The sequence below is a fragment of the Lepidochelys kempii genome, chromosome 10, assembly GCF_965140285.1.
Source record: "Lepidochelys kempii isolate rLepKem1 chromosome 10, rLepKem1.hap1, whole genome shotgun sequence".
Taxonomy (NCBI): domain Eukaryota; kingdom Metazoa; phylum Chordata; order Testudines; family Cheloniidae; genus Lepidochelys; species Lepidochelys kempii.
In genome coordinates, this window is record NC_136389.1 from 37,639,037 (window position 1) to 37,660,033 (window position 20,997).

General features: G+C 44.3%; 1 protein-coding gene and 1 long non-coding RNA gene across 8 annotated transcripts in view; both read left to right on the forward strand.

Annotated features, from left to right (window-relative positions):
* TBC1D24 (TBC1 domain family member 24) overlaps positions 1–20,997 on the forward strand; it is a 66,419-nt gene that overhangs the window by 35,296 nt on the left and 10,126 nt on the right. For all 7 annotated transcript variants that reach the window (XR_012161189.2, XM_073362905.2, XM_073362907.2 and 4 more), the window contains 2 exons: positions 11,938–12,096; positions 20,153–20,216. Coding sequence is in view for 6 of the 7 variants with exons in the window: in XM_073362905.2 (XP_073219006.1) it covers positions 11,938–12,096; positions 20,153–20,216 (223 nt within the window). In the remaining variant the exon portion in view is untranslated. The remainder of the gene's footprint in view (positions 1–11,937; positions 12,097–20,152; positions 20,217–20,997) is intronic.
* LOC140918459 (uncharacterized) lies at positions 2,906–8,621 on the forward strand. Its single transcript, XR_012161190.2, has 2 exons — positions 2,906–7,304; positions 7,973–8,621. It is a non-coding gene; the product is annotated as an uncharacterized LOC140918459 (long non-coding RNA).

Genomic DNA, 20,997 nt, shown 5'->3' on the forward strand with positions numbered 1-20,997 from the left:
TCAGTGCTTGTTAGTCGTTGTTGTCTAAAGTTTCTGATCCACCTCCTTTTGTCCAAATCCTTCAGTAATGCTGCAGTCTAGTGTTTGTGTCCTGTCAATAAATGGAAAATGATGAAGGGTGATTGTCAAGAGTCAAACATTCCATGCTTTGCATAATCTTCTTTTTCAAATCTGATGATGGCCATTTGGGGACTTTTGCAAGAGATAAGGTGGATAGGTGAATATGGAGTACATACAAACACTGCAAGCTTTAAGAGAAAAGCTGTAGGAAAGCAAAGTGGCTGCTAAGATTGAGGGTTAAACAAGAATGCTAGCGGGACACAGGATCAGACTGGAGTCTGGGGAGATGGGTGGCTTCTCCCAGAACAGTAGAGGATAACCAGGAAAGGGAATAGAGAAGACACCAATGCACCCTCTTTAACATTCACAATCCTTTAGTGGTAGGTAGGGAATCATAGGTCTAAATGGATAACTATAATTGTGAGAGTAGCAGTGTTTAGTGTGGGGCTTCATACTAACTCTTAGCCTATTTACCACGATTTTTCCCCAGGAGTACTGTCACAAACCAATCAATAGTCTTCAATGATTTTTGAGTTTTCCCTGAGTGTGGAGAAAGCTGTTTAATGCTTATGTATTGCAAGCAGGAATTTCTGCTACCTGTGGAAGGATATGGAGGACTTATCCAATTCTCTTCCATGATGCCATCATTTTTTAATTGCAGGGTAGGTAAAGTCAGAAGGCTGTGTCAGTGGACAGATGTTTCAGAGATCTAGATTCAGTTCCTGGTGCAAACACAGATTTCCTTTTTGACCTTTGACAGGTCAGTCTGTCTTGTGCCTCTGTCTCCTATCTATAGAATGGACATAATACTTCCCTACCTTACAGGTATCAGAGGGGTAGCCATGTTAGTCTGTATCCACAAAAACAACGAGGTGTCCGGTGGCACCTTAAAGACTAACAGATTTATTTGGGCATAGGTTTTCGTGGGTAAAAAACCCACTTCTTCAGGTGCACTTCTGAAGAAGTGGGTTTTTTGCCTACCTTAACAGGGGTATTGCAAGGAGAAAATCCATTAATAATTGTGAGCCACTCAAGTACTGTGGTGATGGTGTCCAGGGTGGATAAAAATCAATTATATTTTTTAAAAATAAAAATTGGATTTTTTATTTAAATCAGATTTTTTGGATAGGTTTTTTTCCTCAAAAAGCATTTTCTCTAAAGATCTATTTGAGCTATAATGTATCTTAATTAAAACTATCTCCTCATGGAATAGGAATTATAAATTCTAATTCTATAGTATGAGACAATATATTCATGTAATGTTTAAGAAAAGTTTTGTAAATGAGTTCCAAGAGTTCATGGATTAGGGACCCAATCTTATGGGGTTCCAGGGGCTTCTGTATAGATTATTTAGGTTAATCTTTCTATCTACCCAATGGGACTCAGTGCTCAGTCTAGCAAATACCATCAGAGATGCTTAGTTTTGCAGTTCTCAAACTGTGGATTTGTGTCTCCAGAGATAACATGCTTGTTAACATCAAAAATGTTTTAAAATAAATACTATATTGAGGTGAGAAATAACAGACCTCAACCCTACTGTCCCTCTGCAAATTTGTGTACACAGATTCAATCCCTCACCTCTCTAAAAGTGCAAAGTTTCAAAAAGTTTAATGAATAGAAGATTGTTGGGGGCGGAATAGATCTGGACAAGGAGAAGAAGTCTGGAGATAAATGTGAGAAGGGAGGGACAGGCAGTAGAAACAAAAGTGAAACTGTTTGAGCAGCATATTCCAGAAGCTTTGAGGTCTTTCTGAGTGTAGCCTTCATTGATTTGAGACCTACCATACCATTCTCTCACTAGAAGAGAAAACCTATAATGGCAGCAGACTGTAAAACAGACCCAGTTTGGGAACATTTTAATTAAATAACGAAATACCCCTCTACTTGTGGGTAAGACAGGCATGCGTGCAAAATGCAAACAGTGCAACAAAGAAAGCCTCGTTGCCCAAAAGAAACATCATCATGAGAAGTGTTCGTTCTCAGAAGAAAGCTGTGTTGAAGATGATGAAAGGAACATGTCTGAACACGCAGGATCTTCAGGTTGGTAAACTTTTTTATTTCATACTTCTTCCTTAAGGACTGCCTGTCTTCCTTCTGAACTATTCTTGAATTCTCATGTTTGACCAAAAAATATAGTTGTTACTCTATGGTACTAACATTTCAGATGCAGTTGTGATTAAAAAAAAATAAATAGCTGAAATAGGCAGATCTTCCTTTTACAATTTCACCTTTAAAGTAGTACTGAGTGTCAGTGAATGCAATGAGTAATACTAAATGAGCAGTATGGTAATTAAATAACTGCATTGACTTATTTTGTTTAGGAGAATCTATCCTCACATACAGGATTCTGAAGACTCTCCACCTTTCAGATCACCATCATTTTCTATACTTTCAGAGTTATCTGCCAATGATAGTATTTCAGTCACATTATGTATGTCACATAGAATCATAGAATATCAGGGTTGGAAGGGACCCCAGAAGGTCATCTAGTCCAACCCCCTGCTCAAAGCAGGACCAATTCCCAGTTAAATCATCCCAGCCAGGGCTTTGTCAAGCCTGACCTTAAAAACCTCTAAGGAAGGAGATTCTACCACCTCCCTAGGTAACGCATTCCAGTGTTTCACCACCCTCTTAGTGAAAAAGTTTTTCCTAATATCCAATCTAAACCTCCCCCACTGCAACTTGAGACCATTACTCCTCGTTCTGTCATCTGCTACCATTGAGAACAGTCTAGAGCCATCCTCTTTGGAACCCCCTTTCAGGTAGTTGAAAGCAGCTATCAAATCCCCCCTCATTCTTCTCTTCTGCAGGCTAAACAATCCCAGCTCCCTCAGCCTCTCCTCATAACTCATGTGTTCCAGTCCCCTAATCATTTTTGTTGCCCTTCGCTGGACTCTCTCCAATTTATCCACATCCTTCTTGAAGTGTGGGGCCCAAAACTGGACACAGTACTCCAGATGAGGCCTCACCAATGTCGAATAGAGGGGAACGATCACGTCCCTCGATCTGCTCGCTATGCCCCTACTTATACATCCCAAAATGCCATTGGCCTTCTTGGCAACAAGGGCACACTGCTGACTCATATCCAGCTTCTCGTCCACTGTCACCCCTAGGTCCTTTTCTGCAGAACTATAGCCATAGTATATCACCTGTAGCAAAAGAAAAAAAGAATCTCCATCATCCAGAAACAACCATAGATAAGTTTGTGATAAGAACCAGCAGATTACAAAAAGAGGTAATTGATGAAAATGTTGCCCGGTTTGTTTATGCTCCTTTTCGTATGATTGAGAACCCACACTTCATTAACATGGTTCAGTCATTAAGACCAGGATACAGTCCACCCAACAGAGCAGATTTCGCAGGCAAATTGCTGGATAAAGTATATGAAAGAGAAATTCAGCAGTGTGCAAAAGGTGTACAGGGTAAAATTGTTAACCTGAGTCTTGATGGGTGGAGCATTGCCCACAATGATTCTGTTGTATGTGCTTGTGTGACAACAGAAGAAGGGAATGTTTTGCTTACAGAAACAATTGATACATCAGGAAATGCACACACAGCAGAATACTTCCAAGAAGTAGCAGTAAAAGCTATAACAAACTGTGGAAAAAAAATTCAAATGTCTAGTACGCAGCTTGGTCACAGACAATGCTGCAAATGTATCCAAGATGAGAAGAAATTATTTAGAAGAGAGTCCCAAGCTAATAACATATGGTTGCAGTGCTCATTTGATTCACCTTCTAGCCAAAGACTTCAGTGTTCCAGAAATAAAAGCTAATGTTGTTGAAATGGCAAAATACTTCCGTAACTACCACTTTGCAGCAGTTGCTCTGAAAAAAGTGGGAGGAACCAAGCTAACTCTCCCACAGGATGTGCGATGGAACTCTGTAGTGGACTGTTTTGAGCACTAGATTAAGAACTGGCCTAATCTGATGACAGTTTCTGAACTAAATCATGGAAAAAAAAAAATAGATGGCACTGTCACAGCCAAAGTTCTCAACATTGGGCTTAAGAGAAATGTTGAACACATGCTGAGTATCATGAAGCCTATTTCTGTAGCCTTGAACAAAATGCAGGGAAACAGCTGTTTTATTGCTGACGCTGTTGAAATTTGGAAGGAACTGAGTGAGATCTTAAGAAGAGAAATATGCAATGACAGAGTTAAATTACAAGCATTAAAAAAACAAATGGGAAAAGCACTATCTCCAGCTCATTATCTCGCACATATTCTCAATACTCGGTACCAGGGTCAAACCTTAACTGCTGAAGAAGAGGAGTTGGCTATGACATAGACATAGAATCCTAAAATATTGGGGTTGGAAGAGACCTCAGGAGGTCATCTAGTCCAATATCCTGCTCAAAGCAGGACCAACACCAACTAAATCATCCTAGCCAAGGCTTTGTCAAGCCGGGCCTTAAAAGGATGGAGATTCCAGCAGCTCCCTAGGTAACCCATTCCAGTGCTTCACCACCCTCCTAGTGAAATAGTGTTTCTTAATAGCCAACCTAGACCTCCGCCACTGCAACTTGAGACCATTGCTTCTTGTTCTGTCATCTGCCACCACTGAGAACAGCCTAGCTCCATCCTCTTTGGAACCCCCCTTCAGGTAATTGAAGGCTGCTATCGAATCCCCCCATTCTTTTCTTCTGCAGACTAAATAACCCCAGCTCCCTCAGCCTCTCCTCGTAAGTCATGTGCCCCAGCCCCAATCATTTTCATTGATCTCTGCTGGACTCTCTCCAATTTGTCCACATGCTTTCTGTAGTGGGGGGACCAAAACTGGACGCAATACTCCAGGTGTGGCCTCACCAGTGCCGAACAGAGGGGAATAATCACTTCCCTCGATTTACTAGCAATGCTCCCACTAATACAAACCAATATGCCATTGGCCTTGGCAAGAAGGGCATACTGCGGATTCATATCCAGCTTCTTGTCCACTGTAATCCCCAGGTCCTTTTCTGTTGAACTGCTGCTTAGCCAGTCGGTCCCCAGCCTGTAGCGGTGCGTGGGATTCTTTCTTCCTAAGTGCAGGACTCTGCCCTTGTCCTTGTTGAACCTCATCAGATTTCTTTTGGCCCAATCCTCCAATTTGTCTAGGTCACTCTGGACCCTCCATCGTGTCTACCTCTCCCCACAGTTTAGTGTCATCTTTGAACTTGCTGAGGGTGCAATTTCCCATCATCCAGATCATTAATGAAGATGTTGAACAAAACTGGCCCCAGGACTAACCCTTGGGGCACTCTGCTTGACATCGAGCTGTTGATCACTACCCGTTGAGCCTGACAATGTAGCCAGTTTTCTATCCACCTTATAGTCCATTCATCCAATTCATACTTTAACTTGCTGGCAATCATCCAGCAATCATCCCTCCATAATGCCAACTATAATAAACTTCAGAGCTAAGGGTGAACCATTCAAGAAATATATGTTTGCTGATGATGTTTTAAAGAAAGTCACACCAGTGAGCTGGTGGAAGTCACTAAGGCACTTGGATTCAGAGACTCTTGAAGTGATGATCTCACTTTTAACGGCAGTAGCTTCTTTAGCTGGTGTAGAAAGAATATTTTCTTCCTTTGGACTAATTCATTCCAAATCGAGAAATCGTTTGGGACCTGAAAAAGCAGGAAAGCTTGTTTTTCTTTTCCAGATTATGAACAAACAGGAAAATGAAGGTGAAGATGACTGAGTTAGCTGAAGAAGCCAATATTTTAAGTTTCTCATGTTGACCTGGCTGACCTAGTCAATTTAATTTTTGTTGATTTTTTTAAAAATGTCATTTAACTATTTTAGTTAAAATTATTTTTAACAAAAAACCCATATTTTTAAAAACATGAATGTTTAACTAAATTCGGAAATTCATATGCTTATTTTGTTAAAATATATGTTTGCTGTTGGGGAAAAGAAAATCCAGAATACATAATGTTGTTGTTTTAGTTAAATAAAACAATTTAAATGTCTGTCTGGTGGTGATCTCCTCCTAATACAGCATGGCAAGAAAATCCTCCAAATATTAATGATTAACCTGTTGAATTGGAGATAATTCACCTCCCAATGACTTCATAAATATCTGCTTTAATTATCTTTGATAAATGAAATAACCAATCATTCATTCATTTTCTGATATAGCTGTAAAACTAGTCTGAAAATTTTTTTTCAAAATAAATCACTTAAAAGATATATAGTGTGTACCTTCTAAAATTGAAACCTACATCTATCTCTGAGTCGTGAAGAATATGTATGAAGGTTATAACCACCACCAAGAATGCACTTTTATGTAGAAATCCATGATTAAATCAAGTCTTCCTGACTAATGATTTAAATCAAATCCACCCTAATGGGGTCTATCTAAGGGTATGGCTACACTGGCGAGTTAGAGTACATTAATGCAGCACCGGGCGCTCTAACTCATGACACTCCACACTGGCAAGGCACATAGAGCGCCCGGACTCCGTGGCTGGAGCGCTCCTTGTAATCCACCTCGATGAGAAGCATAACGCTTGATGCGCCCTGGCTGGAGTGCCGCAGCGCCAGTGTGGACACCCTGGTCTATTAATGTGCTCTGATCGGCCTCCAGACGTGTCCCACATGCCTGTTCTAGCCACTCTGGTCATGACTTTGAACTCTCCTGCCCTGCCTTCAGGTGTCCAACAGTCAGACCTGCCCTTTAAATTCTCTGGGAATTTTGAAAATACCCTTCCTGTTTGCTCAGCAAGGCGTGGAGTGCTCCCGGCGAATCTTTCCAGATGAGCATGCCTCCACACACAACAGGTGATCCCCAGTGTGGAGCAATGGTGATGTGCTGGACCTCATCCGTGTTTGCGGGGAGGAAGCTGTCCAGTCCCATCTGTGCTCCAGCCGTAGGAATTACGATACCTTTGGGCAAATATCAAGGGATATGATGGAAAGGGGCCATGGCCAGGACGCACTGCAGTGCAGGGTTAAAGTGAAGGAGCTGCGGAATGCCTACCACAAAGCCCACGAGGCAAACTGCCACTCCAGTGCTGTGCCCGTGACCTGCTATTTCTACAAAGGGCTGGACGCAATATTTGGGGGAGACCCCACCTCCACTCCGACCACCCTGGACACTTCAGAGCCCAGTTCAACGAGGCAGGAGGAGAAGGAAAGCGGGAGCGAGGGTGCTGAGGAGGAGGGGGACAGCCCAACATCCCCAGATGCATGCAGTCAGGAGGAAGGTAGCCAGTTGTAGCGTCCGGTGCTTGGGGAAGAACAAATGCCAGAGGAGATGGTAAGCGGCTTTTATTTTGGGAAGGAAGTTCATTGCGGGCTCTTGGGGCAAGGAGAGTTAGGGCTGCATGCATGCCTAGCAGTGGAATAGGGGGTTGATGTGCTCCCTCACATCATGGTAATCGGGCTCAGTGATGTCTTCAAAGGTCTCATGTAGAAGCTGGGCAATCCGCTTGCGCAGGTTCCTTGGCAGAGCTACTGTGCTCCTTGTCCCAGTAAGGCTAACATATCCACGCCACTGTGCCATGGAGGGGGAGGAACATTGCTACACACAGGCAAGCTGTATATGGGCCAGAGCGGAAGCCGCATTGTAGTAGAAGACCCTCCCTTGCTTTCCAGGTCACCCTCAGCAGCGAGATATCTCCCAGGACAAACTCATCCTGTGGAAAATGTGGGAACAGTGTTCTATATAGGAGCCCCCTGCAGCTGTTGGCTCTCCCCAAGGCACAGAACCCCAGAGGACAGTATGGCCGTGAAACAATCAGTCCCCCTTGCCCCTGTGCTTACTCACCATTTTGGGGCTCCTGTGGGTTACGTGCACTCGCTTTGGGGCGGACAATTTCTGCTATTGTGTAGACTGTGCTTGTCTACTTTAAGTACGGTCGAATCATTGCTCTGTCTGGTGTGAATAATGCTGCCTCTGTTAAGTGTTGCATTTTGGCTTTACAGATGCAACCTTGAGATCTCAGCCATCCTTGTTATCAGCGACCAAAAGATTCCAAAGAGTTAGGAAGCAGCCACGTAGAAGCAAAGAGGACATGCTGCATGAAGTAATGCAGCAGTCCCTTAATGAAAATCAAAAAATGCAGGAGTGGCGGGAGAGTGAAAGGAGGATCTGCCAGCAGAATGTGAATTGCCGGCACCAAAGCATGGAGCGGCTGCTAAGCATTATGGAGCACCAAGCGGACTCGATACAGACGCTCGTAGCAATGCAGGGGGAGCACTTCTGTGCCCGCCCCGCCCTGCAGCCCTTGTCGCAAAACTCTTTCCCTTATGCTCCCATGTCACCTCCAACCCACTTTCCCCAACATCCGGGTTGTGATCGCCACCAGCTGCCGCCAACACCTATAGCTTTACCACCCAGTCCTGCAAACTATGACCTTTACCCACTGCACTCAACCCCCCCATCACCGTGCAGTATAGCCATCCTGAAGTGCAGCATTCATTGCACAGCACTCCAGACAGGAAGGCTGAGTATGATAACAGGACATACGCAAATCTGTGATTGTACTGTTCCCCACCCCACCCCTTTGGCTTTTCTGTTTCCTAAGCAATTGTGTATCTTTTCAATAAATGAATTTTCTTTTCAATAAATGTATTTTTTGGCTTTGAAAACATTCTTTATTATTGTATTAAGTAAAAGATACCTTAGCCCAGGAAAGAAACAGGCACTGCAAGTCAGTGTAGCAAACACAGATTCCTACTAACATTGGAACCACTGCACTTCACTCCCATGCAGGGCACCAAACGTTACTGGTGGCTTTCAGCCTCAAATTGTTCCCTCAAGGCATTCCTAATCCTTGCAGCCCTGCGCTAAGCCCCTCTAATAGCCCTGCTCTCTGGCTGTTCAAATTCAGCCTCCAGGTGTTAAACCTCCGAGGTCCATGCCTGAGTGAATCTTTCACCCTTCCCTTCACAAATGTTATGGAGGGTACAGCACTCGGATGTAACCATGGGAATGTTGTCATCGGCCAGATCCAGCTTCCCATACAGACAGCGCCAGCGGCCCTTTAAATGTCCAAAAGCACACTCCATAGTCATTCTGCACCAACTCAGCCTGTTGTTGAACCACTCCTTGCTGCTGTCGAGGCTCCCTGTGCAGGGTTTCATGAGCCATGGCATTAAAGGGTAAGTGGGGTCTCCAGGGATCACAATGGGCATTTTGACTTCCCCTGCAGTGATCTTCTGATCTGGGAAGAAAGTCCCGACTTGCAGCTTCCTGAACAGGCCTGTGTTCCGAAAGATGCATGTGACATGCACCTTTCCGAACCAGTCTGCATTAATGTCAGTGAAACACCCACTGTGATCCACAAGTGCCTGGAGAACCATAGAGAAATACCGCTTCCAATTAACGTACTCGGAGGCTAGGTGGGCTGGTGCCAGAATTGGAATATGCGTCCCATCTATCGCCCCTCTGTAGTTAGGGAAACCCATTTGTGCAAAACCAGCCACAATGTCATGCGCGTTACCCAGAGTCACGGTTCTTCTGAGCAGCATGCAATTAATGGCCCCGCAAACTTGCATCAACATGATTCCAGTGGTTAACTTTCCGACTCCAAACTGGTTAGCAACCGATTGGTAGCTGTCTGGAGTTGCCAGTTTCCAGACTGTAATAGCCACCCTCTTCTCCACTGTCAGGGCAGCTCTCAATCTCATGTCCTTGTGCTGCAGGGTGTGGGGTCGAGCTCAGCACACAGTCCCATGAAAGTGGCTTTTCTCATCTGAAAGTTCTGCAGTCACTGCTCATCATCCCAGACTTGCATGACGCTGTGATCCCACCACTCAATGCTTGTTTCCCAAGCCCAAAAGCAGTGTTCTACTGCGGTGAGCATGTCCGTGAATGCCCCAAGCAATCTCGTGTCATGTGCGTTATGCAAGTCAACATCATCGGACTCCTCATTGTCAGCTTGTAGCTTAAGGAGTAACTCAACTGCCATTTGGGACATGCTGGCGAGATCCATCAGCATACTCCTCAGCACTTCAGGATCCATTCCCATAGACTGAAAGGGAAGACAGAGCACGCCGTACAAAAAAAGTTGAAAGATGGTGCCAAATGTGGACGGAAGCACAGGGATTGCTGGGATGCGAAGTGGTGCATCATGGGGCATTGGGACAGGACCCAGAATGCCCCGTACCCACTTCCCACAAGCCACAGCACCAGAATGGGAAGAGGTGCTCTGTGGGATAGCTGCCAATAATGCACCGCTCCCAATGCCATTGCAAGTGCCGCAAATGTGGCCACACCAGTGCACTTGCAGCTGATAGTGTGAACACACTGCAGCGCTTTCCCTGCAGCAGTCTCCGAGGGCTGGTTTGACTCACAACGCTCTACATCTGCAAGTGTAGCCATGCCCTAAGTACACTGATGGTTAGATGAGAATTCAGGGCTGCCATGCAAGTGGTAAGCCTCAATCAACATTTCTATCGGAAGGTTAGTGAGCTTCATAAAACGACTTGTGCCTAAACCAACACATGTTCGGGCTCCCCATTAGGAATGCTGACGGCAGGGCAACTTAGAGATGCCCTACTTGCTATAGTAAATGACGCAGGATTGGTAACTTTGGGCAGCTCCCAATCTCTCTTTAGCAAGCAGTTACTAAGGTGTGCTGCAAGTGCATGAGTGACTACTCAGGACTCCCAAGTAGAAATCTTCATAAAGTGATACAGCATTTCTCACACTATAGGGAGCTCCTAGCTACACTAACATACTCAGTGCATTATTTATGAGGTCCTCTCTGCATTCTGTGAAGTTGTGGGGGAAAGAAAAGAACTAAACCAACAATGGCTGAAATAAAAATACTGTAAAACCTATCAAACACTTGGGACCCTTTCCCACACTCAGTACACCCTCGTGGAATGCAGAATTGATTCTCCAGAGCTTGGTTCAGCTGATTGTTATCTGATCCTTTAGCACCTTGTTTGAGCCCTTGTGTCTCTTCCACCAGATGTACTTGGCTGTGGCACTTGTACTGATAACTGGCTTCACAGTCAGATGCAGATGCAATAACACTTTTTAAATCTTCTGTTATCATGGGTTTGAGTGGATTGATTCCTCCTTTTAACCCAGAGTAATAAAGGGTGGGTAAATGTATTGATCCTTGTATTGCCAGTCCCAAGGGTTCACAAATCATGAGTCAGCCCCCCACAACTCAAGAGATTGGATTTTAAAATCACGAGATTTTAAAAAATAATACATTTGGGATCTTTTACTTTGGTTTCTGAGCGTATAGGGTGCACTCGGATCATGTTTTCAAGCTTATCTCTGCAACCATGAGGATGCAAAACTCTTTTTTAACAAAAGCAGAGATTCTCAATAATCCAATGACTCCAGAAGCTAGGGCTTTCCGAAAACACCAAATATCATGAGACTCATGATAAAATTGTGGGGGATGGCAACTCTGATATCTATGCAACTCTTGTGTGACTGGGATATTTGCAGGAATTCTCAAATTCCACAAATACAAACAGGACTCGAGAGACCAGGAAGTGCCAGAATATTTGTGTGGACCTACTGTATTTTCTCCCCTGTGGGGTGCATCTCTCTCGTGCTGGTACTAGTGGGGCTATCCTTGAGTTGCAAATCTAACTGAATTTGTTTTTTTTATGGTCCTGATAGTCCCCTGTTCATTCAAACATTTAGCTCCTCTGCACCAGCCATTGATAGCATGGCTGAGTAAGAGCTGCAAAGTTCTCTCCAGTAAAGCCACTAATCATTATGGATTCCACCAAATGGCAGCAGTGTTTCTTTCCTCCATCAAACCATGCTGTCCTCACCTCGTGGCCTGAAGCTTCAGAGAGCAGGGTACCCACCAAGGCATTTCCACTTAGGCATGTTCTCACGTTCAGCTGTCCCCTTTGTGTGGTGTTTGTGAGATTATCTTCTCTCTCTCAACGGTGTCTCCCATGTTTCACAGACAGAACGTGCACTTGGCAGTGCATGCTGAGAACTTCAAGTCCGAAATTGTCAGCGTGAAAGAGATGAGAGACATCTGGTCCTGGATCCCAGAGCGCTTTGGACTTTGCCAGCCCCTACTGCTTTTCACCACCTTGGAGCATGGCTGCAGCCTAAACAGGTAACCTAGTCTTTCCTATTGTACAAGTAGAAAAGAACAGCCAACCAATGCTAACTGGGTACAGAAATCCTCATCCAAAGCATGGCTCACCAAAATGTGCATCCAAAGACTATTATGGGAGTGACCGATTGCAAGTGCCAGGGAAGTCTGAATCTCTCCTCCCCCATCTCAGTTACAGTTACCACAAGGATAGCTTCCAAAATTAGAGGCTATGGTCCTGCCTCCAGTTAGGGCTGGACTCCACTACCGGGGAGATCAATGCTGCTGCAATCGATGCAGCAGGGATCAATTTAGCAGGTCTAGTGAAGACCCAGTAAGACCACTCTTCGGTCGACCCCGGTACTCCAGCTGTCTGAGAAGAGTAAGGGAAGTTGACTGGAGAGCGTCTCCTATCGCCTCAGCGCCATGAAGACACTATGGTGAGTCAAACCTAAGCTACGTTGATCCCAGCTACGTTATTCTCGTAGCTGGAGTAGCGTAACTTAGATTGGCTTACCCTTGTAGTAAAGACAAGCCCTCAGTGTGAGTGCTAGTCCTGAATTTCCCCTGTCTGAGTGTTAACCATAGGAATTGTAGTTAATTCCTAGAATCATAGAAATGTCAGTCTGGAAGGGACCTCGAGATCTCATAGAGTCCAGCCCCCTGCACAGAGGCAGGACCAAGGAAACCTAGATTCATAGATATTAAGGACAGAAGGAACCATTATGATCATCTAGTCTGACCTCCTGCACAGTGCAGGCCACAGAATCTCACCCACCCACTCCTGCGATAAACCTCTCACCTATGTCTGAGCTATTGAAGTCCTCAAATCATGGTTTAAAGACTTCAAGGAGCAGAGAATCCTCCAGCAAGTGACCCGTGCCCCATGCTAGAGAGGAAGGCAAAAAATCTCCAGGGCCTCTTCCAATCTGCCCTGGAGGAAAATTCATTCCCGACCCCAAATATGGCTATCACCGAAACCCTGAGCATATGGGCAAGATTCACTAGCCAGATATCCAGAAAAGAATTCTCTGTAGTAACTCTGATCCCCACCCCACCTAACATCCCATCACAGGCCATTGTGCCTATTTACCATGAATATTTAAAGATCAGTTAATTGTCAAAATCATGTTATCCCATCATATCATCTCCTCCATAAACTTATCAAGTTTAATCTTAAAGCCAGATAGGTCTTTTGTCCCCACTGCTTCCCTTGGAAGGTTATTCCAAAACTTCACTCCTCTGATGGTTATTTGTCTAATTTCAAGTCTAAACTTCCCGACGACCAGTTTATATCCATTTGTTCTTGTGTCCACATTGGTACTGAGTTTAAATAATTCCTCTTCCGCTCCGGTATTTATCCCTCTGATATATTTATAGAAAGCAATCATATCTCCCCTCAACCTTCTTTTGGTTAGCCTAAACAAGCCAAGCTCCTTGAATCTCCTTTCATAAGACAGGTTTTCCATTCCTCAGATCATCCTAGTAGCCCTTCTCTGTACCTGTTCCAGTTTGAATTCATCCTTTTTAAACATGGGAGACCAGAACTGCACACAGTATTCCAGGTGAGGTCTCACCAGTGCCTTGTATAATGGCACTAAAACCTCCTTATCTCGACTGGAAATACCTCGCCTGGTGCATCCCAAGACCGCATTAACTTTTTTCACGGCCATATCACGTTGGAGGCTCATAGTCATCCTATGATCAACCAATACTCCAAGGTCCTTCTCCTCCTCCGTTACTTCTAATTGATGCGTCCCTAGCTTATAACTAAAGTTCTTGTTATTAATCCCTAAATGCATAACCTTACACTTCTCACTATTAAATTTCATCCTATTACTATTACTCCAGTTTACAAGGTCATCCAAATCTTCCTGTATGATATCCCGGTCTCTCTCTAAATTGGCAATACTTCCCAGCTTTGTATCATCCGCAAACTTTATTAGCACGCTCCCACTTTTTGTGCCAAGGTCAGTAATAAAAAGATTAAGATTGGTCCCAAAACTGATGCCTGAGGAACTCCACTGGTAACCTCCCTCCAGCCTGACAGTTCACCTTTCAGTAGGACCCACTGTAATCTCCCTGTTAACCAATTCCTTATCCACCTTTCAATTTTCATATTGATCCCCATCTTTTCCAATTTAACTAATAATTCCCCATGTGGCACGGTATCAAACGCCTTACTGAAATCTAGGTAAATTAGATCCACTGCATTTCCTTTGTCTAAAAAATCTGTTACTTTCTCAAAGAAGGAGATCAGGTTGGTTTGGCACGATCTACCTTTTGTAAAACCATGTTGTATTTTGTCCCATTTACCATTGACCTCAATGTCCTTAACTACTTTCTCCTTCAAAATTTTTTCCAAGACCTTGCATACTACAGATGTCAAACTAACAGGCCTGTAGTTACCCAGATCACTTTTTTTTCCTTTCTTAAAAATAGGAACTATGTTAGCAATTCTCCAATCATACGGTACAACCCCTGAGTTTACAGATTCACTAAAAATTCTTGCTAATGGGCTTGCAACTTCATGTGCCAATTCCTTTAATATTCTTGGATGAAGATTATCTGGGCCCCCCAATTTAGTCCCATTAAGCTGTTTGAGTTTCGCTTCTACCTCAGATATGGTAATATCTACCTCCATATCCTCATTGCCATTTGTCATGCTACCATTATCCCTAAGATTCTCTTTAGCCTTATTAAAGACTGAGGCAAAGTATTTGTTTAGATATTGGGCAATGCCTAGATTATCCTTAACCTCCACTCCATCCTCAGTGTTTAGCGGTCCCACTTCTTCTTTCTTTGTTTTCTTCTTATTTATATGGCTATAGAACCTTTTACTATTGGTTTTAATTCCCTTTGCAAGGTCCAATTCTACTTGACTTTTAGCCTGTCTCACTTTATCCTTACATGTTCTGACCTCAATAAGGTAGCTTTCCTTGCTGATCCCTCCCATCTTCCACTCCCTGTATGCTTTCTGCTTTTTCTTAATCACCTGTCTGAGATGCTTGCTCATCCAGCTTGGACTACAACTCCTGCCTATGAATTTTTTCCCCTTTCTTGGGATGCAGGCTTCCGATAGCGTCTGGAGCTTTGATTTGGTCTAGTCCTCAAAGAATCAATCCTGAAGCACTTGCATGAGAGGAAAGTGATCAGGAACAGCCAGCATGGATTCACCAAGGGAAGGTCATGCCTGACTAATCTAATCGCCTTTTATGATGAGATTACTGGTTCTGTGGATGAAGGGAAAGCAGTGGATGTATTGTTTCTTGACTTTAGCAAAGCTTTTGACACGGTCTCCCACAGTATTCTTGTCAGCAAGTTAAGGAAGTATGGGCTGGATGAATGCACTATAAGGTGGGCAGAAAGCTGGCTAGATTGTCGGGCTCAACGGGTAGTGATCAATGGCTCCATGTCTAGTTGGCAGCCGGTATCCAGTGGAGTGCCCCAAGGGTCGGTCCTGGGGCCGGTTTTGTTCAATATCTTCATAAATGATCTGGAGGATGGTGTGGATTGCACTCTCAGCAAATTTGTGGATGATACTAAACTGGGAGGAGTGGTAGATACGCTGGAGGGGAGGGATAGGATACAGAAGGACCTAGACAAATTGGAGGATTGGGCCAAAAGAAATCTGATGAGGTTCAATAAGGATAAGTGCAGGGTCCTGCACTTAGGACAGAAGAACCCAATGCACAGCTACAGACTAGGGACCGAATGGCTAGGCAGCAGTTCTGCGGAAAAGGACCTAGGGGTGACAGTGGACGAGAAGCTGGATATGAGTCAGCAGTGTGCCCTTGTTGCCAAGAAGGCCAATGGCATTTTGGGATGTATAAGTAGGGGCATGGCGAGCAGATCGAGGGACATGATCGTTCCCCTCTATTCGACATTGGTGAGGCCTCATCTGGAGTACTGTGTCCAGTTTTGGGCCCCACACTTCAAGAAGGATGTGGATAAATTGGAGAGAGTCCAGCGAAGGGCAACAAAAATGATTAGGGGACTGGAACACATGAGTTATGAGGAGAGGCTGAGGGAGCTGGGATTGTTTAGCCTGCAGAAGAAAGCAGCTATCAAATCCCCCCTCATTCTTCTCAACTACCTGAAAGGGGGTTCCAAAGAGGATGGCTCTAGACTGTTCTCAGTGGTAGCAGATGACAGAACGAGGAGTAATGGTCTCAAGTTGCAGTGGGGGAGGTTTAGATTGGATATTAGGAAAAACTTTTTCACTAAGAGGGTGGTGAAACACTGGAATGCGTTACCTAGGGAGGTGGTAGAATCTCCTTCCTTAGAGGTTTTTAAGGTCAGGCTTGACAAAGCCCTGGCTGGGATGATTTAACTGGGAATTGGTCCTGCTTTGAGCAGGGGGTTGGACTAGATGACCTTCTGGGGTCCCTTCCAACCCTGATATTCTATGATTCTATGATTTAAAGTAATCCCAGGCCTCCTCTGCCTTTAGATCCATAAATTCTTCAGTCCAATCCACTTCCCTAACTAATCTCCTTAATTTTTGAAAGTCAGCCCTTTTGAAATCAAAAACCTAGTCGCGGGTTTAGTTTTGTTTATCCTTCCGTTCAGTTTGAACTGAATTAGCTCATGATCGCTTGAACCAAGATTGTCCCCTACAACCATTTCTTCTATGAGATCCTCACTACTCACCAAAACCAAATCTAAAATGGCATCTTCTCTAATTGGTTCAGCAACTACTTGATGAAAGAATCCATCAGCTATCGCATCCAGGAAAATCTGAGCCCTATTATTATTACTAGCACTTGTCCTCCAGTCTATATCTGGGAAGTTAAAGTCTCCCATGATCACGCAGTTTCCATTAGTATTTACTTCATTAAAAACATTAAAGAGGGCTCTATCCATATCCAGATTAGATCCCAGCGGTCTATAGCACACCCCAAGCACTATCCCAGGGGAAGCTCTAGTAGTTTTCTTCCCCAATGTGATTTTTGCCCAGACGGACTCTGTCTTATCCATTCCACCGCTTCTTATTTCTTTACATTCTATCTCATCATTGATATACAATGCTACTCCACCACCTTTACCTTTGTTTTTGTCTTTCCTAAACAGCACATACCCTTCAATACCTGTACTCCAGTCATGACGACTATTCCACTACGTTTCTGTTATCCCTATAATATCTGGTTTCACTTCCTGCACCAGTGGCTCTAGTTCCTCCATTTTGTTACCTAGGCTCCTCGCGTTGGTGTACAAACATCTTAATTTTTGCTGTTTGGCCTCACTCACATTCTGTACCCGATTAGGCACGGTCATCTTACAGCCAGTATAACCTATTAGACTGGTATCCACACTGCCCTTCCTCCTTATGTCCATTCTCCTACCCACGGCTGTATCCTTTCTTACTTTGTTTTCTTCCCTCTCAATGCTAAAATCCGGCATGGAGATTACCTGGACATCTCCCCCAAATTCCTAGTTTAAAGCTCTCTTAATCAGTTGTGCCAGCCTCCATCCTAGAAGTCTATTTCCCTTCCTACTCAGGTGAAGTCCATCCCGAGAGAACTGTTCTCTGTCCATGAACACCTCCCAGTGGCCATACATCCCAAAGCCCTCCTTATAGCACCACTGCCTAAGCCATCTGTTGATAGTCATAATCTTGTCACACCTTTTGTTGCCCTTCTCTAGGAAGAGGCAGAATCCCACTAAAGATCACCTGAGCCTCTATTTCCTTAAGTGTCTTACCCAGCCTAGCATAGTCTCCCTTGATAGACCAACGCTGACAGGTGTTTGTCCAACCTGTTTTTAAAAATCTCCAATGATGGGGATTCCACACACTGCCTTGGAGGCCTGTTCCAGAGCTTAAGTATGCTTGTAGTTAGATATTCTTCCTAATATTTAATTTAAATCTCCCTTGCTTCAGATTAAGCCAATTTACTTCCTGTTCTAGCTTCAGTGGAAATGGAGAACAATTGATCACTGTCCTCTTTAGAATAGCCCTTAACATATGTGAAGACTCTTATCAGTCCTCCTCAGTCTTCTCTTCTTAAGACTAAACATGCCCAGGTTTTTAACCTTTCCTCATGGGTCAGGTTTTCTAAACCTTTTATTAGTTTTGTTCCTCTCCTGTCGACTCTCTCCAATTTGTCCCCATCTTTCCAAAAGTGTAGTGCCCAGAACTGGAGACAGCACTCCAGCTGAGGCCTCATCCCTGCCAAGTAGAGTGGGACAATTACCTCCCATATCTTATATACAACACTCATGTTAATACAACCCAGGATAATATTAGCTGTTTTCCCAGCTGTATCACGTTATTGACTTGTATTCAGTTGTGATCCACTATATCCCCCAGATCCTTTTCAGCAATACTATCTCCTAGCCAATGATTCCCCATTTTGTAGTCGTACATTTGCTTTTTTTTTCCCCTTCCTAAGTGTAGTACTTTGTACTTCTCTTTATTGAATTTCATCTTGTTGATAATACTTAGTCCTGCCTTGAGTGCAGGAGCCTGGACTAGATGATCTCTCGAGGTCCCTTCCAGTTCTATGATTTCAGACCAAATATCCAATTTCATAAGGTTGTTTTGAATTCCAATCCTATCCTCCAACATGCTTCCCACCCAGAGGTGGATTAACATTTATTGGGGCCTTGGGGGGCAGGGACAAGGGCCAGGGGTTGCTCTCAGGCACCCCGACACCCCACCCAGGGCAGGCGGAGGGTCTGGGGCTCCCCACCACAGCCCAGGCTCCCTGGGCAGCTCTTACCATGGCCCAGCTTCGGCTTCTAGACTGGCCAGGGGACACCACCTCAAGGGGGAACAGGAGGAGCAAGGGGCAGGGCCATAGTTCTGTTACAGGTTCTACACAGGTTACGATGCTCCTGCAGTGCCCCCAAAAAGGCTCCATGGGCATCATGAGTTAATCTGTGAGTTTCCCACCCCTCTCAGCTTGGTATCATCTGCGAATTGTATAAGCCCCACTCTCCACTCATTATCCATGTCCCTAATGAAAATATTTAAATCATATTAAGCCTGTTAGTGTGAAATTTTAACTGCTGTGGCTGGCTGGTTTGATGATGACCAGTCACTCACAAAGCTCTTACAGGTTTCAGAGTAGCAGCCGTGTTAGTCTGTATTCGCAAAAAGAAAAGGAGTACTTGTGGCATCTTAGAGACTAACAAATTTATTTGAGCATAAGCTTTCGTGAGCTACAGCTCACTTCATCGGAATGCATCCCTTGATAGATGAGCCCGAAAGTCCCTTCAGACCAATGCACACTGGCTCTCTGAAAGCTTCTCATTTCACATGATAACAATAAGCAGAGGTTGCTGCAAAAGGAAAGAGACACTTAAAAATATGCAGGATGAGACATAGCCTAGCAAAAACCACTTTCCCCAGCTGTCTTCTGTGAAGTTGCTTTTATCCCTGAAATGTGTTAAAATGGTACAGCCTAAAAATTAACAGTCAAAATATGTCAGTCTTGCTCTGTTCCCAAGACAAGTGTATTTGTTATAGCAATAACTTGTCATCAGATGAAAGGCATTATCCTTGATCTGATCCTGTATTGTTCACAGAAATGACAAATAAATGGGATGGGAGGTGAAGCTACCAAGAGTGAGTTACCAAGAGAAACAAATAAGTGGGTTCCTTCATCTTCTGCCCCAGCACAGAGTGCCTGTGAGAGTGACAGACATCAGTGAGAGGAATGAGTCTCAGCATTTGCCTGGGGAGGCAGCAAAGTCTTCATGCACCATGACACCAACACACACGACCTGATTCTCTGCTGTCTGGTACCTTGCATAACCATTTACCCCTGCGCAAAGTGGTTGTAAAATTATGCTCTTCCGTTTCGGTAGTGTCTTCCCCCCTCTCTGCTCAGGTGTCTCTGCAAGGAGCAAGGCAATGGAGAATCAGGCCGTAGTCTTTTTCAGGTTGCTGCTATCCTCTGCCTTGTATTATTGGAGACCCTGGCAGTGGTGCAGTCAGCGCCCAGCAATCATTGTACCTCATGCCAGCAAACAAATCTTAGGCTGGAAGGTAGTGCGGGCACTGCAGGTCACATACAACAGTTAATGTAAGCAGTGCGATGTTTGCTTAAGGAGCCATCTCTTCACATACCAGGTTCTATTCTCACAGCGAAGGACATGAACCAACTCTCCTTGTGATCAAGACAACAGCCAAAGAGGTAAGTAGGGTAAAAGGTAACTGAGGAAATGGTGATGCCACATACCACCTGATTACCTAAAATCCATCCTGCCCTACACAATTTATGAAACAATGAAAAAGGGGATGGTGTAGAAATTCATTTCTTATGGCCACATGCTTTTGACTTAGGTACTCGGTGTGGTGTTCACTAGCCATGAGGGACCTCCAGTAAACTTTATACCAGATTAAATACTTTAAGCGGGGTCCAGGTCTGGCATCCCCTTTGTTGTAGTCCATATGTAATGGTGGCAATGGTACCAGATTGCAGTAACTTCCACAGAGACCCCTGACATCCATTTTATTATGTACATGCCCTGCTAGGATGAGGACTGAAGTGAGAGCCTGTGGGATTGTGCTGAACTGGACATTCGTGATCCAGAGAAGGCGTTTTCCTTTTGGTCAAGGATAACCTGGTACAGTAGCAGTGCTCAAAAGGGAAAGCAGTACTGGATTTCCTATTACACCAAAAAAAAAAATTAGAGTGCTGATCCTGTGGTTGTGATAAAACCAAATGCACAATAGCAGTGAAATTTCTTAGAGCTCTGAGATGAGCCACTGCACAGGAATAGAGGTCCTCTGGTGACAGAGAATGAGGGCCTGCTGCTAAATACTGGGTGGCTTTTAAAATTCCATTGCAATATTCAGCTCCTGCTGCAGGCAGCCTGTGCGTTTCTCTCTCTGGTTATGTCCTTGCTGGGTGGCTACACCAAACTCCTGCAGCAGTGGAGGCCTCATTGTGCTTTGTTGCTCACATATAGTGC